Raw genomic sequence first — 15,112 nt, 5'->3', positions numbered from 1 at the left:
AAGCTCCATGGCTGAAATGGCAAGAAGGGGAGGAAAAAAATAATAAGTGGAAAAAAGCAAAGCAAAAGTTTTTAGCAAACGGCAATTTTCTGTTATTTCATTTGTTTGCCTGCTTATATTGCCCGGAATAGTTGTTGTTGTTGTTGCCAGGACGCCCGTTTGGAATTTTAAATATGGCGTCTGTTTTGTTTGAAAACGGAAACGAGTGTCTGTCAGTTTATTTGCTTGTTGTTGCCCTCGCAGTCCCCAAAAACGAAGTCAACCAACTTTGGCAAAGGAAATGCCGCCTAATGTGTTAGTTTGTGAGCCAGCCAGCCAGCATGTGTATTATAGGTCGCTGTGTTTGTCCAACTTTGCTGGCAATTGAGAGGCCGTTGCCAGCGGCTCTGGCGAATGGGGATATGGGTGCAGATATTCCATTCATGGTGATTTTTGGGGCTTAAGCAAACCTGGAGTTCACGCACAAAGAAAACAAAGTGCCATGACCCTTGGAAGTCTGGCTAAAAGCATTTAACAGCAGCATAAGACGGAAAATCAGAATGAACGTATACTTTCACCCCTTCTATGGAGTAAAGAAGACGACATCTCTGGAAAAGCAGCATCAAATTTCAGCACACAACAACTCTCACAAACACACACGCACGCGCAGACATACAAATGACACAATTTTCCTCGAGCTAATAAAGTTGACTTTACATTTTTAATAGTCTACTTTTCGGCGCATTAGTTTTAATGCTTATGACGATGCTGTTTAGCATGCAAAATGCATGGAATGCTGGCGATGGTGAATTCATCCCTTTGGGCCAAAGCTGGACCCATTAGATCTGGCTTCCTGGCACCTGACTTGGTTGCCAAAACAAGATTTCTCACTCATTATGCGGGCCACAATAAATATTTGCCTATCATTTTGCTATTTGCATTTGCCAGCGAAATTGATGAACGTCCGCGGCACACGAGCAAATTGAATTGGCCGAGCCATTAACAAAACTGAATTTTGCTTATCGCCATTTGCAATGGCCTTTTCCCTACGACCCTCGAAAAATGACACACACACTCAAACTCATGTGGCACATATGATATTTATGCAGATTTTGCCGCTGCCTAGTAATGAGTAGCAGATAAACATGGCGATAAATTACTGCATTTTTGGGCATTCATTATTTACCATGGAGCGCACTCGCAGTGCTGGCCAAAAATCGAAAATGGTATACGAGTATCTACATATGCACGCACTTAAATCAGGTCCGTCCTTGCGGCTGTCATGGGGCTGCTTTATGGCCGCATTTGCCGGCCATTTCTAGAATTACAACAAATTTTAATTAAATACAATCTGCAGCAAGCAATGCGCATATGTAAATGCAAATGGCTCGAATGCTTGCGGGCGAAACAGGCAAACAGGCAAACAAAAAAAAATAAGCAAATTTAATGCATAAAATAAGAGCACACAATAAAAAGACGTCAAAGTATTTAGCGCACAATGCAGCAGAATGCGACCAAAGCGCTGGGAAAAAACAAAAAAAAAAAAAAAAATTAAACGACATGGCCAGACCATTAAGCGGCACTTGCTCTTTTTCCACGCCCACTTTCCACCCACTCGCCGCCCACTTTTCCAGCCTCCATTGCTCCGCAGCAATTTAATAATTCTCCCTGACAATGCACTTGCTCATTTGCCATTTGCTGTGCATTCAAATTTGTTTCTTGCAAAAGCAAAAATTGTAAAACAAGTGGGAAAAACGCATTTGACAACCTACAAACAGCGCGACCAAAAAACTGCAGCTGGAAATCATACAAATTGCGCATGTAGGGTATGAAAAAAAATTAAGTTTCGGATTGCTTGTTGCTGATGCCTGCCCGCTGGCTGAAAGTTGTTGCCGGTTGCCGTGACAGATGGGTGGACATTTTGTCAGCGAGCTACAAAAAATGGGCAAAAATGCCAAAAAAAGATGGGGGATCTAGATCAAAACGATCTCGGAATACCCTTGTTTTAAATCAAAAGGTGTGAAAATCGTATTGGATTATTGAAGTGCAGCAGAAATCATTGTATAAATCTCTGAAAGTACGCAAGAATGCATTTATACCCGGCAAAATATTGTTGATACTTTCCTAACTTTTACGCACTATATTCGTCAAATCGTCAAATATTTAAAATATAAAGTTGCGCCTTTATCTCCTTGTATTTATTGGATGAACTTCTAGCTTTGTCGTTTATTAAAAGAAGCTTATCTTAGCAGCCAGAAGCTGGAGATCATTTCCAAGTTGATAATCTGGAGGGGAAGTGCTTGCCATTACTGGCTTTCAGCATAGCTACATTAATAATCTGGCTTGGCAAACTATATCATATAGTTGCCATTACTCCGACATAAGGCTCTTACGAGCGGAGACAAAAAACAAATTGTTGACGCCAGATACAAACAATTTGCAATTCAACAGCTAAAGGGATCAGCATGGGACAAGCGCATTTGCTGCTGGAGGATGGAGTTTGGAGTTTGGAGGATACAGGATGGAGGATGGTAATGGGAGTTGTATAAGGGGTAGGGATTGGGACATTTTGGAAGCGTGGTGTGCAGAGCTGGAGTCAGAGGATTTGGCAATCCTACACATGTTTGTGTCTGCCAGTTCTGTTCGGTTTGGTTTGGTTTCTGCTACGGTTTCTGGGCGTTATCAACAGCTGTCTATCTGTGCGTTCCACTTCAGTTGCTGTTAGTTGCGTTTTTTTCTATGTTCAACTGGGTCTTACCAATTCACATCCATGCTCACGAAATGCATTTGTTTTGGGTGTCGACTGATCGATTTTTTTGTTACTGCTGTTAAAATTAATGAATTTGTTTGCTTGACATTTGGGGTCTCAGTTGCTGGCCGAAAATTCATTGGAAGAGCGGAGACCATACTAATTAGCCCAAATGCTGTGACTGCTCTTCCACTGTTAATTGACCATTCAATTGGGCCCAGCATCGACCTTGCCTTGGGCAATTAATGCCACATGTGGCAAACACCTGTCCCACTGCCCCACAGGGGTGATTATTAATTACTAATTAATGAATATTGTTGCGTAACTGGCTCATTACGGTCAATCAGCAGGCGTCGAATTGTGTTTTCCTTCGGCCACTCCGAGCCATTTAACATTTCATTAACAATTTAGAGTACTTAAGTGTTCGGGTGAGCAGATGGAGGTTGAGCACGTGGCTAAAATGACTAAAAAGAAAACACTTAATGAAAATATTACGCGAGTGCGAGTAAATTGAAAGCCAAATGCATTTTAATGCCGCGTTCTCAACTAAAATGAGGCACAAACACAAACAAGGGCGCACTCACACAGGCACACATCCACATCCGCCAACCGGAAGCCGCAATGTGCAATAAAGATTGCAAGGCGCGTGAGTGTTGGTGTGAAAAGCACTGAAGAGCACGGGTTTCGTGCACTCAAAAAAATGCACTTCCTTCCATTGAGAGAAAAAGTGTTTAATTAAGGCACTATTTATACATTTCGAAATAGGAAAGTACAAGCATCTGTTAGTTCCGGTAATCAGGTTAAGTTCCCTATGTGAACTGCTCAGTTTTTCTCTCAGTGCTCTAGATGTGGCGGATGTTGAACGAGAAACTTTGAGGCAGCACGTAAAGATCGTTGCCATTGATTTATGCGCCGCGTGCCATTGCGAGCGTGAAGCGTGCAACAAGCTCGGCGCACAAAGAGCAGATTAAATGGGGGCAGAAGGGCTGGGATGGATGCCCGACCGACCAGGAGATGACCATGGAGCTGCTGCCGTGGCCAGCTGGTAAATAAGTGTGTCAACGTGGGCCCTCGTCTCCATTTACCAGCATAACAGCCGCCCACTCTCACTGACAGCGCAATAAAGCGAGCTCCAAAGTATGCTAAGACTCCGTCCGCCCCAAAAAACGTGCCGGAAATGCCCGAAACGGGAAATGCTGTTCTCCAAGCTATTTTGCGCTACGAAATTTGATTAAGTCCACGCTGGCGATGAGTTCATTGCGCGTGCAAAATGATTCGCTTAACGGTGGCAGTTTTTGCATAGAATCTAGACAGCGGAGTGGACCAACATTTAGCTGGATAAGCTTTATAGTTACATCTCAACGAAATTTACAAAATATCACTTATACACCTCGTTGTACTAGCCTACCAAATTATTAATCATCTTAATAATTGCTCTTATTTTATTTCCATCAGGCTTGTCAAAAGATGCGTTTGTCAGTTTAAATATTTACCACTGGGAAACAATTAATGACAGGCGGCTCTGAAGCTTTGTCGTACGACCCACAAAGTAATCAAGGCAAAGTGAGTGAGTAAGTGCAGTAACTTAAATAAGATAAATAAGGAGAAATTGCAATTACTTCTCAAAGGTCCACCCCAATTGACATGAGATAGCTGCAGGACATGGACAGTTACATCCAGCAAAGCCACGAACATGTTAATTAACGAACGGGTCATGGTTCGAACTGGCTGCAACTACAACTGCCAACCAGGACCTAAACCAATTACAATTGCTGGCCAAAATTGCGTCTGTCAATGGCTTCAATGCTCGATTTTTGTCACACATGACATGAGTTGTGCAGTCGGACAGTGGCCAAAATGCAGCGAGGGCCACAAATCGAACAGCGATTGTTGAACATGCATGTTCATCAGCGGCTGGCAAGTCCGCAAAATATAATCCAGGTGGTGGTCGAAATTTCGCTAAGCCCCAATTGGCGTTGACATGGGGCTTTAAGTAACGTGAAACTTGCTTCAATTAGCGGGGCACAGAAATTTTTACTCCTGCTACCCCTTTATTATTCATAACTGCAACGGGTAATGAGCCCAAATGAATATGATAAATTATGCAGAGGCGTTCGGAATCACACCGCCATGAATGCCAAGTTAGCCAAGCGGTTACGGCCAGGCCAATTTGGCCAAAATGTGCAGCTGTTGTCGCGGCTGCATGATTTGCATTGGCCACGCCCAGCAAACTTCGATTTGAACCTTTTTTCTTAGCCCATCAGAATGCAGTTTTTTGGCGCAGTGCATGTTGCACGTCATGTTCGCCATGTTGGCCATGTTGGCCATGTTGCAGCGCCCTGATTTATGACCCCGGGTGTTTATTTGCTGGCCGTGTCCGAAAACTTGCCTCGCCGAGATTTATGGGCACCCCAAGACAAACCGCACGCAGCTTCTTGAGTCGTCGTTGGATAAACTGCACTAATAAGTTGCAGAGTTTAGGCCAAGTCAGCTGAGTGGCTGAGAGCTGGTGGCTGCCAGAAATGCCACAAGATACAAGGCAATAGACAAAACAAATGTTGGCAAAAGTTCACAAAGTTTTCAGGGCTCGAAAGGGGCAGGCAGCATAAATCGTTTTATTGAGCGCCATTCGGGCACAAAAAGTTGCAGCAAGGCAGCAATTTGCCAGTGCAACTCAAGATGATATAACCAGGCACAATAAAGCGTAAAACTTTCGGCCAGCAGAGGAAATTGGCAACAGACGGTCAAAAGTCGCTGTCCAATTGTTAATGGCTAATTATTTGAAGCTAACGTTTTTCCAATTCGGCTGCTTGCCCTGCTGCGCCTATGAGAGCAAAAAAAAAAAAAAAACAGGAAGACAAAACCAAACATTTCTTGGCACATTTCGCACTGAAGGGACAGAAGCGCACAAGAAATGCACATAAATTTTACTTAGCCAAGTTGCAAAGAGTTTCGCCTGCCAAGTGGCAGCCAAAAGAAGTCAAAAGAAGTGCAAGGAGCGATAACAACAATAAGTTGCGAGCATTGCTCGAATGCACAATGCAAGTGGCGATAGTTTGCCATAGTTCAATCCCTCTATTTGCCTCCTTCGAAGGCCCATGGCTTTGATGAATCGCTCAATATTCTGGGTGGAATTTGTACCTAAAAACCTTTTTAGTACCTAATAGCTGTGCAGACCAAAGGAGTGGTGTGCTTCGTCCCTAATTGGAATTTCTTCTACACAATATCCTTTAAATAGTAATATAATGAGGGTTCTTTATAGAGTTGAGAAGTGTAACAAATAAAATATTTTGTAAAAGTTGATCCTTTTTCATAGATAACTTCTTATTAAATATACACTTTCGTCACACAACTGGTACCTCAGCTCAGTCCGAAAAAGTGAATCCCCTCCCATCTCTGGTGCTACATCCTTTTAGTGTCAGGCAAAATGGGAAGCCGCCAGCGAAATTTATGCGAGTTTAACAAGCAGCTAGCAACAGCAAGGTTCCGTTACACTTTCTTGCAGCAAATAGGCATAAATTTGCATTTAATGTAGTCGACAAAAACGTGGGGAAGGGAAAAAAAAAAGAAAATGAGCAGCACAAATGCCAAAAAATTATTATGCTATTTAGTATATAATTTCCTCGAATAGTCTTAGTTGGTTCGGTGTGGTTGGTTGTGGTCTGGTTTTTGGATCCGTGGTCCCTTCTGCAGTCGCCAGGTGCCATTAAAGCCGCATAAATTTTTTAAACTTTTGCCAATTTGCATTGCAAATGCCTCGCACACACACACATGTCCCTGTCTAACATATACATACATATGTGTACATACAAGTGCAGGTTTGTATTTTCGCGTTCTGCATGTGGTTCCAAAAGCGTTTGGGTCAGTCTATTAAAATGCAAAGAGCCAAAACTCCATGGCCCCAAACACTCTCCCCGTCTCTCTCCTTCTCGCTCGTTTTTGCCGGCCGGAAGTCCATTTTGTCTTGTCGTTCACATCATAAATATGGACGGTCAAATGGCGGCTCTGTTTATGGCCAAGTCCTGTTTGCTTGTGTGTATGTGTGTTGCCGCTTTTAATGACAATTTGTTGAGGTTTGCATAAAATTTCAACGAATTTCATTTGGCACACATTTCGACCGTCTTCGCTTTTTACTTCGTTTTCCTTTTTTTTTTTGAGCCAGGCATAAATTTAAATAATTTTCGCTTTTGACGCCAGTGAAGTGCTGTTTTTCAAGTGTGTATGTGTTTGTGGTTTATGACAGGCTCTGCTGGCATTTTACGAGTGGAGTGGCTGAGGATTGGTCAATTGTCTGGCCAACTGGGCTTAGCCCATTGAATTTTCAATCAATCTAATCATCATCAATATATACCGGCTTTCGGTTCAGCTATGCACATTCCATTTGCCACATTTTGAATGTCTTATTCATGCGCCTGCGGTTATGCAATGATAAATTTATGGCGCAGCATGGGTGTGCTCAATTCGTCTCAATGTCAACGCCCGAAGTTCTGCAATATTCACTTGTCATCAATATACTATAAACATATTTGTTTTTGCTAAAATACGAAACAAAGCCACAAATATTAGCTTTTTAAGCACAGATATGAATTTTATTTTCAGTGTGTTTGTCTCTCTTTTATTAGTTTATTACTTTCCACATGGGTGCTCCGACATGACGAAATTCTCTGGCCCCAAAAAACAACAAATAAATAACCAGGAACACTACACCAAAACGCAAACTAAGACATCGACAAAGTTGTCGTCAGTTCGCTCTCACTGCTTGTCACTTAAAGCGAAAAACAATTTTTCTCCAGCTGAAGAAGTGTGCGTCGACATGTGTATGTGTGTGTGTGGAAGCTATCTGAAAACCAATTTTCGTTCCTAAATTGATGTTTATAGCTATGTAGGAGCACGCCGACGTCGGCGATGAGAATGACGATGAAGAGACGATGATGCGGCCATCGATGGCTATGATGAGCTTGTTGCGGCCACCGCTCGTCGCCTGTGATGAAGACAAAGTGCCAATGCGAAAAACTAAACGCCAAGCTTCCGAGAAATCCGAGCAAAATCGAGCCAAGCAAATGCACATAGAGAAAAGTTGCATTTAGCTAAAGCCTATCACCTAAACAAGTTTAATATGACATGGTCACACTGCATCTAAGTAAAGTTTATGCTGTGCTTTCTTCACACGGAGCGCGCAATATCTTCAAGGTTTTGTAATCTGTTAAGATTTTTTCTCCGTGTACTGCAAGTGAAACTCGCTTTCAGAACGCGGCAATGAAAATCCTTTTCGACGCGACTCGATTCGACGCTGCTACCCTTCCTTCATTTGACAGCATTTTGATGCTTCCGCTTGTAATTTATGTGACACTTGCAGTGCCATAGATCAGGCAGCGGGGCCAAGAGATGAGACTGCTAGTTTCTGCTGGGATATCCTCGTTTTTATTAGGTGCTTGCTACTTTGGGAGCTGCTTTTGTGCGGACGCTTGATTTCCTCGAGCAAATTTGATCAATTGAAACTGGCGATAAACAACGGGTGGAAATGACAGGTAATCCACATGCTGCACTCAGTTAATTAGATGGCATAGGAAGTGCACATAAATAAACAATTAGGTGGCAGCAGATAACCCAAGCGTGTACATGCAATTGCTGCATATTAATTGAAGCTCACTCGCACACATCGCCTTCTTGAAGCTTGAACACCAGACCCCCTTCCAATGCCGAGTCCTCCCCCGAAATGACTGAGTCATCAGCCCGCAGATTTGCCCCAACTTGGGAGTAATTTAAAACGCTCCTGCTTGTGAATGCATTTGAAATGCTTTTCCACTGCCTTCCACTCAATGCGCTCGAGTGTCGCACCCCAAGAAGTGGAGGGTAAATGCATCTGCCGCATCTGCCAACGCCAACGCCATTATCCTGGGCATATGTCTAAGTCAGATCAAAGCCATAATGCTGGCTGAGTGCAACTGGGGTGTAAGTGCGGATGACAGCGATATTAGGGCCAATTAGATGTCCGACTTTGCCGACGAGTATCACGGCGAAATGAAATGAATGGCCTTTATGGCACATTTGCTGGAACATCACATTCAACGGCGATCAAATACCAGCCTCCAGGATTAGCTGAGCAGTTAGAATTGAATTCTAAACTTAAAGTAAATAGACTGTAGCTTAGTACATTTTATTTAAACCTATTCAAAAACAAATCTTCTGAGCCGAGAACAACTCAAGATAATAAAGTTTAGTACCTAATAGCTATATTATTAACATATACATGTTGTTAGTTTTTTCCGCATATAAGAGTATGTTTGATCACGTTCATGCTATAATTTAAATACATTTCTAAGTCTACTTATGTCTCGACACGGTTCATTCATGAGTCAGTCACACCTGAGGCAAATGATGTCAGGTCTTTTCAGATATTTGTACAGCCGTTTATTTAATTTTATTCAGGGTCATTGAGAATAATCAGCTCGAGAGCAGTCGTCAAAAACGAAATGTATCCGCATCTTGTTAGACATTTGATCACATCTGCTTGTTGGTGTAGGATAGAAGAAAACCAATCCATCCATATAACGTCATGAAACTGCTAATCTGGTTGTGCCTCCTCGGCTGCCTGGCCAGTGCCCATGGCATTTTTCTCGACAAGATTGCCCCCCGAGGGGATTCATCTGGAAACGGCTTTCTGAGCGATATCTTTGGACTCGAAGACTCGGATAACAGCAGCCAGAACAAAACCTCCCAAAATACATTGCCAGCGTCTGGAATTTTTACTCCGGTTAAAGTAGCTGTTGACGTTATTCAAAGTATATGGGATGAATTTTCAAAGGTAAGTCAAGGCTATATATATAGAGGAAAGATATATAGAGGAAAGATTATCACCTTTGTTCTCGAAAACAATCATTTGTTTTTAAACGTTTTGTTAGCAGATTTTGTGTCGCTGCAAATAGAACTTAGTCTGAAAAGTTGTCGAAATCCAAATATTGTACAAAGTATTGTATAAGTTTGTTGGTTCTAGAATTATGCTTTTAACTGCTGTCTGTAGTGATACTTATTTTTTCTTATACAGGGAGTTTTGGGCCTCATGGGCAGTTTTGGTACCGGTGATAATGGAGCCGAATCACCGCCATCTGCAAATACAGCGCCTATTACAACCGAGTCAACGTCGCCATCGCAAGAAACCACAACGACTAGAACGACGACGTTTACAACAACGGAATCCAGAACCGAATCGCCGGTGGAAACAACCACAACAGATTCATCCACGAGTACTTCGCCGCCATGAGGAGAAATTCTGTCGCCTAACCTTCGCATCGGATATTGCTCGTCATTGTTTGTTTCCCAGCTGCTTTTTGTCTGGGGTATTTAAACAATGAGAATGTAAATATAAGTACCAGCCACGCTCCTACGCAGTTTTTTTTTCATTATTTTGATATTTACGCAAATGTTGGGGAACCTCGTTAAGGAGACATTCATAAAGAGTTCTTCGCTCATAGGAGTCTGATCGATAATGTCTCCACTTAGGAACTGCCTTTGTATCCTGTTTCTAACTATCCAATATCCGGATTTCGTCCTGCCAGCTCCTGCTGGAAATATTCCTCTTGATGCATCCGCTGGCCTTGTGACTTTCAGGATGACTATTGACAAAGAATTCGATCAATTGCTGCCCGAACTTCAACTTAGATTGTTGCAGGCACAACAGCAGGAAGATGGTAAGTTCGATTTACAGAATATATAAGATATATCTAATGGATTGCTCTTCAGATTTTGAAGTGGTGCGCATGCAATTGCTGCAGATGAACTTACTGAAGTTGTTAGTCGCCTTGGATTGCCTTATCTTGTTGTGCATTTGGTACTACGCCAGAGAAGCAAAATATAACCCGGTGCAAAACGTTTGACAACTTTTTTTTGCCTGCCTTCATTTCATAATTAATATAGTTCGTAAAATGTAATTAATTGAGGGAAAAAAACATGAAATTCCTAGTAAATAATACCATTCTGTTAATTAATTTTCAAAATGTTATAGGTCTGAAAAGGTAGATCAGCTATTAAATTGTAGTGACTACATCAATGAAGCCCTAATGGTGTGTTTTAAATAAACTGTTATTGAATAATTACGAGCCAATTCACGCCTGCTGTTTGTTTAGGCCCTTTTGGCTGGCATCCAATATAAAGCCAGTTCTCGCAGCACACAAATTCGCCCGCCGAATGCATCGTTAAATATCGACAACAGTTGGCTCTATTCCGTTGTTTGTTGTTTGAACTTTTGGTTCATAAATATTAACAGCTATTAAAGCACAAACAAATACGGGCAAACAAGGCCAGCAGTTCAGCCCGGCAAATACCAGCTAAAAATTAATTTTAAATTTTAAAACTAACTGCATGCAATTTACGCGCAATTTGGCCAACGCCTGCAAATGTAAAATGCAGCTCGTGGCATTCATGCCATCAGGTGGTTGGTGGCTTTTTTGTGGGCTCAGTCTTTTGGCCTAATGTTCATTTAATTAAAAGCGGAAATTGAGCAAGTGAGCCAGCCAGCCAGCGAGCCAACGAGCCAGTGACCAATGCGGCTAAAAAGCGACGAGCCGTGGCCAAGAGTGTCCTAAGTGGCCGGGATGCTCGATGTTCGCTTTTCTGCTCCTTCTGCAACTTTCTCCCAAGTCGGTGGGAATATTAAAAACGGAAAACACTTTGGTGCAACTAATTCGCACAGGCTTCCACTCCGGCTGTCCTTTGCCATGTTTTCCTATTATTTTATACACACTTTTTTTGGCAGCCTTCTTTCTTGGCCCGCAAAGTCTTGGCAAAAAGGGCGGCATACCGAAACGAGTTGAGAGTTGAGCTGAGCTGAGCTCAGTTGAGTTGTGTGGAGTGGAAGTGAAGTGAAGTGAAGTCGAGTGCCGAGCAAAAAGGAAGCAAGGCGGCGCAATTAGCAAGTTTACTGCATGAAATTATGAAACGCTTAATAAAAGCGTGCTTCGCAAGAAAGAAAGCAAGAAAAAGGCTACAAAAAAAATGGGGAAATATTCGTACAATATATTAAAACACAGAGCTTCACAAGTGCCGGCAAGTTAATTAAAAGACTCGCATATTTGAAAAGTTTGCCCTCCACATTTTTCCATAGCCATCACAACACCATCACCATTACGGGTATCCAGTCGCCGCCACCCCATCATCATCAGCGTTCGAGGCTGCAATTTAATCATGTAAGTGCTGGCAAATTGTTGGCTAAAATTAGAGCCAGACAAATATTGCGCATACGCCTAGTATGCCAGTATGCCTATATGCCTAGTATCCGCGTTAAAAGGATGTTGTTGGCTGGTTGCTGCTGTTGCGGCCGCTGTTGTTGCTGTTGCCAAGTTTTATGCTAATGGTTTTCGTTTAAAGCCAAAAGTAATTTATTGTTGTCAGCGGGCGCCATCAAAAATGTTGCTGCACATTCATTATGCCTCCGAATTCGTTGCGGTGTGTGTGTGTGGGTACTTTCGAGCACACTCTTATGTGGGCTTGGCTTGCATTAAAATTTTAGCCAGCCAAACAATGTCGAAAAACTTGCATAGAAATTAAGTTGGTGTTCTTCGGCAAGCAGCCAGAGTCCTGCCAAAACAAAAAATGTTTTCTCTGGCGATTTGCTATTTGCTGGAGCAAAGCTAAATATGCCTTAAATATATACTAAATTAATTTGGCTTGAGCAAGTTTTTCATCCAGCCTAAGCCTTAACTAAATTTAAATATTTCTCTCCAGCCACCAGCAGAACCATTTTATTCTCTATGCCATGTGACACGTTCGCAACCCATTGGCCCACTGGCTGGCCGGGAAAGGCGGGGAAAAGCGGGAAAACTATGCCAGAAGATAAAACAGCCGCGAACTTTGCAACATGTTTACGGTAAAAACGTGATTTTCGGCACAAAAACGGAGCGCTTGACCAAATGTGGCCAGGATCTCTCGAACCCTTTGCCAACTGTAAATAAGTTGAGTTAAGCGGCGTGGCACGCGCAACGTGAGCCGCCCGCAAACCAAGGCAAATGCCCGACCACAGCCATAAAAATTAAACATTTGTAGCTTTGTCACGTTTGTGTTGACACTTTCTTATCACAGTCGGGCGCAATGAGGGCCATCTACCCACTTCCGTTTCCTGCTCACGCCACCCACTCAACTCCACACCACCCATCCCACCCACTCGACCCGGCCTAAATATGTGCGTGTGCGTGTCAGCTTTGACTGCCTGGGTGACCCACCTGACCCACCGTTGAAATAAAACTTCAGGTGTGTGGATGAGTGTGTGTGTGTGGGACTGACACCGACCTCTGACAACCAACCGAACCACCCAAACCGCCCAACCACCGTACCCACTCGTCGCAGCATATGCCAAGCGATTTCATTAAAAGCCCAGCAAGTGCGACAACGTGTCAGCCTGATTCTGGATGTTGGATGCTGGATGGTGGATGCGGACTGCTGGATGCTGAGTTTGCGGCCAAGACCCGGCCGCATGCCAAATGCGAACTTGGCGGGTTCTAGTGCCAGTTTTCGGTGGCATAATTTGCGTTTTCTAATTAAATGCGATTAGGGCGACATCACCTGCTGATCCATGGCTAGTAACTGGAATTTGGTCATGGTGGTTTTCCGAATTTTTAATTATGATGTGCGCTGAATTAATATAGTTTTCAATGGTAGTAAGATAAGCTGTATGCCAAACAATTACGTATCAAATTCTTAGTACTTCAAAGATGTTGATATAGCCAGGAAAAAAAATTGTTGGTGCTTCCTTTGCGTGCGAGAAATCATTAAAACGATTTCGGAGCAAAATCTAGCCTTTTCCCATATTCACCATAACGTGTTTTCTTTCCTAATTTAAGGACCTCCTTTTCAGCAAATGCGGTGAGATGGCAAACTAGCAATTTTCATTACGAGTTGAAGGTAATCCTCTCAATTTCCGAGCAGAAGTGATTTCAATGGCATTACCCCACACTCCCATTTGACTCGGCCAACATCTCAGTTTTTAATTCGCCTCCAGAAGCTGGCTCAGTTTTAGGCCGATATTTGCATGCGGTGTTGGCCGAAGTGCTGGTCCATATTTTTCGGTCAGAGGTTGGGCACGGATACGGAATATGCACTCTATTCCGACCACTTCGACCGAGAAGGTCCGGAGCTCCTAATGCGTTGCTCTTGGCTTCAGGATGGGCTTGATAATTTCATTTGCATGCGGGGCACTGTTGCTCCTCGCATGCTGGGATACATTTTGTGGCTGAAATTTATGACATGCCATTTGAGCTGGGGCTTCGAGAAGCGAGGAGCCGTCGTCCTTTGGGGAGTTGTTGCCGAGGTGACTTGGCAACTTTGTTGCCATGCAACTTTAATGAGTTGACGCACGAGACCACAAAACTTGACACCCAAAGGCTTTAAATTGAAAAAGTTTAATGGGCATGCGTATTTGATTAAGGTTTGGAATTCTTTTTAATCGTGGTTTCGGCGGTGCCTTTGTGCTCGGATGCAATAATGGCAAGTGGGTGCACGGATGCACATTTATTGACAATTTCGTGTGTCTTCCTTTGACACCTGATATGTAGGCGAAAGGTGAATTGGTGAAAGGACGGGGGAAGAGGAAGAGGAAGGGGAAATGGCTGCAAGCGTATAATATTTGAATTCGGCTTGGGGCTTTGCTCGCAAACTTTGCTGCTGTCCTTCAGCGACAAGGAAGTTGGCAGAAGGACAAAAAGTCCTGTGGCTGGCTGCCTTTGCTTATTGCTGGCAATTCAATTAAATGCAGAGCTGCATGAAATGCCCTCTTCTGAGAAGGGCCATGTGTGTGCGCATCGGAAATCCATAAAATGCATCACATGCCATCAAAGGCTCAAAAGTTTTTCCCAAAGGTGCCAGAACATTTATTATGCGGCAGGCGTAGTGTAGGGATTTTTTTTTGGTCGCTCCAGCTCGCACAGCTCAGCTCAGCTATTTGTCTCAATTGCAATCAAACTTTGTGGCTTCCACTCGGCTCCCTTAGCCAGTTTCGCTTTTCTTTTCCCCATTTTGTCACGCAAATTGCACAAAAGTTGGATTGACTTGGGCGGGAAATTAAGTTGATGGTTTCTTCATGCCAGTCGCAAGTCCTGATTCTCGACGAGTCCTTTGTCAGTTCGCCGTTGTGTTTGCTTTGCTCGTCTACGCATTGTCATCGCCGCTTGCCTTGTACTTACTTATTTAACTTGCAATTTTGCCCAAAATTCGCAAGCATATTAAAAAGTTTTCGGCTAGCTTGTAAGTGGCGCACTCGTCTGAAATAATAGCTGGCTGCCGGCAAGGATGCACTCTTTAATTGCAGCAGCTTAAGGAAATCAAGAGTGCACACAAAACACTGAGCAGAAAAGAACAAAATATCGCAGCAAGTACGTAGTGAGACTGAAACAAAAC

General features: G+C 43.1%; 2 protein-coding genes across 2 annotated transcripts; both read left to right on the top strand.

Annotated features, from left to right (window-relative positions):
* Positions 1-9,255: 9,255 nt before the first annotated feature.
* Positions 9,256-10,112, top strand: LOC117145586 (cell wall protein DAN4). Its single transcript, XM_033311294.1, has 2 exons — positions 9,256-9,533; positions 9,774-10,112. Exons 1-2 carry the CDS (start codon positions 9,285-9,287, stop codon positions 9,987-9,989), a joined length of 465 nt encoding a protein of 154 aa, XP_033167185.1. The 5' UTR covers positions 9,256-9,284; the 3' UTR covers positions 9,990-10,112.
* Positions 10,113-10,202: 90 nt separating this feature from the next.
* On the top strand, positions 10,203-10,817 carry LOC117145587. Its single transcript, XM_033311295.1, has 2 exons — positions 10,203-10,416; positions 10,469-10,817. Exons 1-2 carry the CDS (start codon positions 10,215-10,217, stop codon positions 10,600-10,602), a joined length of 336 nt encoding a protein of 111 aa, XP_033167186.1. The 5' UTR covers positions 10,203-10,214; the 3' UTR covers positions 10,603-10,817.
* The last annotated feature ends 4,295 nt before the right edge of the window (positions 10,818-15,112 follow it).

The sequence above is a fragment of the Drosophila mauritiana genome, chromosome 3R (assembly GCF_004382145.1).
Source record: "Drosophila mauritiana strain mau12 chromosome 3R, ASM438214v1, whole genome shotgun sequence".
In the NCBI taxonomy this organism is placed as follows: domain Eukaryota; kingdom Metazoa; phylum Arthropoda; class Insecta; order Diptera; family Drosophilidae; genus Drosophila; species Drosophila mauritiana.
This window is presented reverse-complemented; position numbering and strand designations above follow the sequence as displayed.

What these genes read in the sequence shown, in the direction of transcription:
- LOC117145586 (XM_033311294.1), top strand. Translation starts at nt 9,285, where the DNA reads ATGAAACTGCTAATCTGGTTGTGCCTCCTCGGCTGCCTGGCCAGTGCC. An exon ending in TATGGGATGAATTTTCAAAG is followed by an intron (nt 9,534 to 9,773) that starts GTAAGTCAAGGC and finishes TTTCTTATACAG; the next exon opens with GGAGTTTTGGGCCTCATGGG.
- LOC117145587 (XM_033311295.1), top strand. Translation starts at nt 10,215, where the DNA reads ATGTCTCCACTTAGGAACTGCCTTTGTATCCTGTTTCTAACTATCCAA. An exon ending in GGCACAACAGCAGGAAGATG is followed by an intron (nt 10,417 to 10,468) that starts GTAAGTTCGATT and finishes ATTGCTCTTCAG; the next exon opens with ATTTTGAAGTGGTGCGCATG.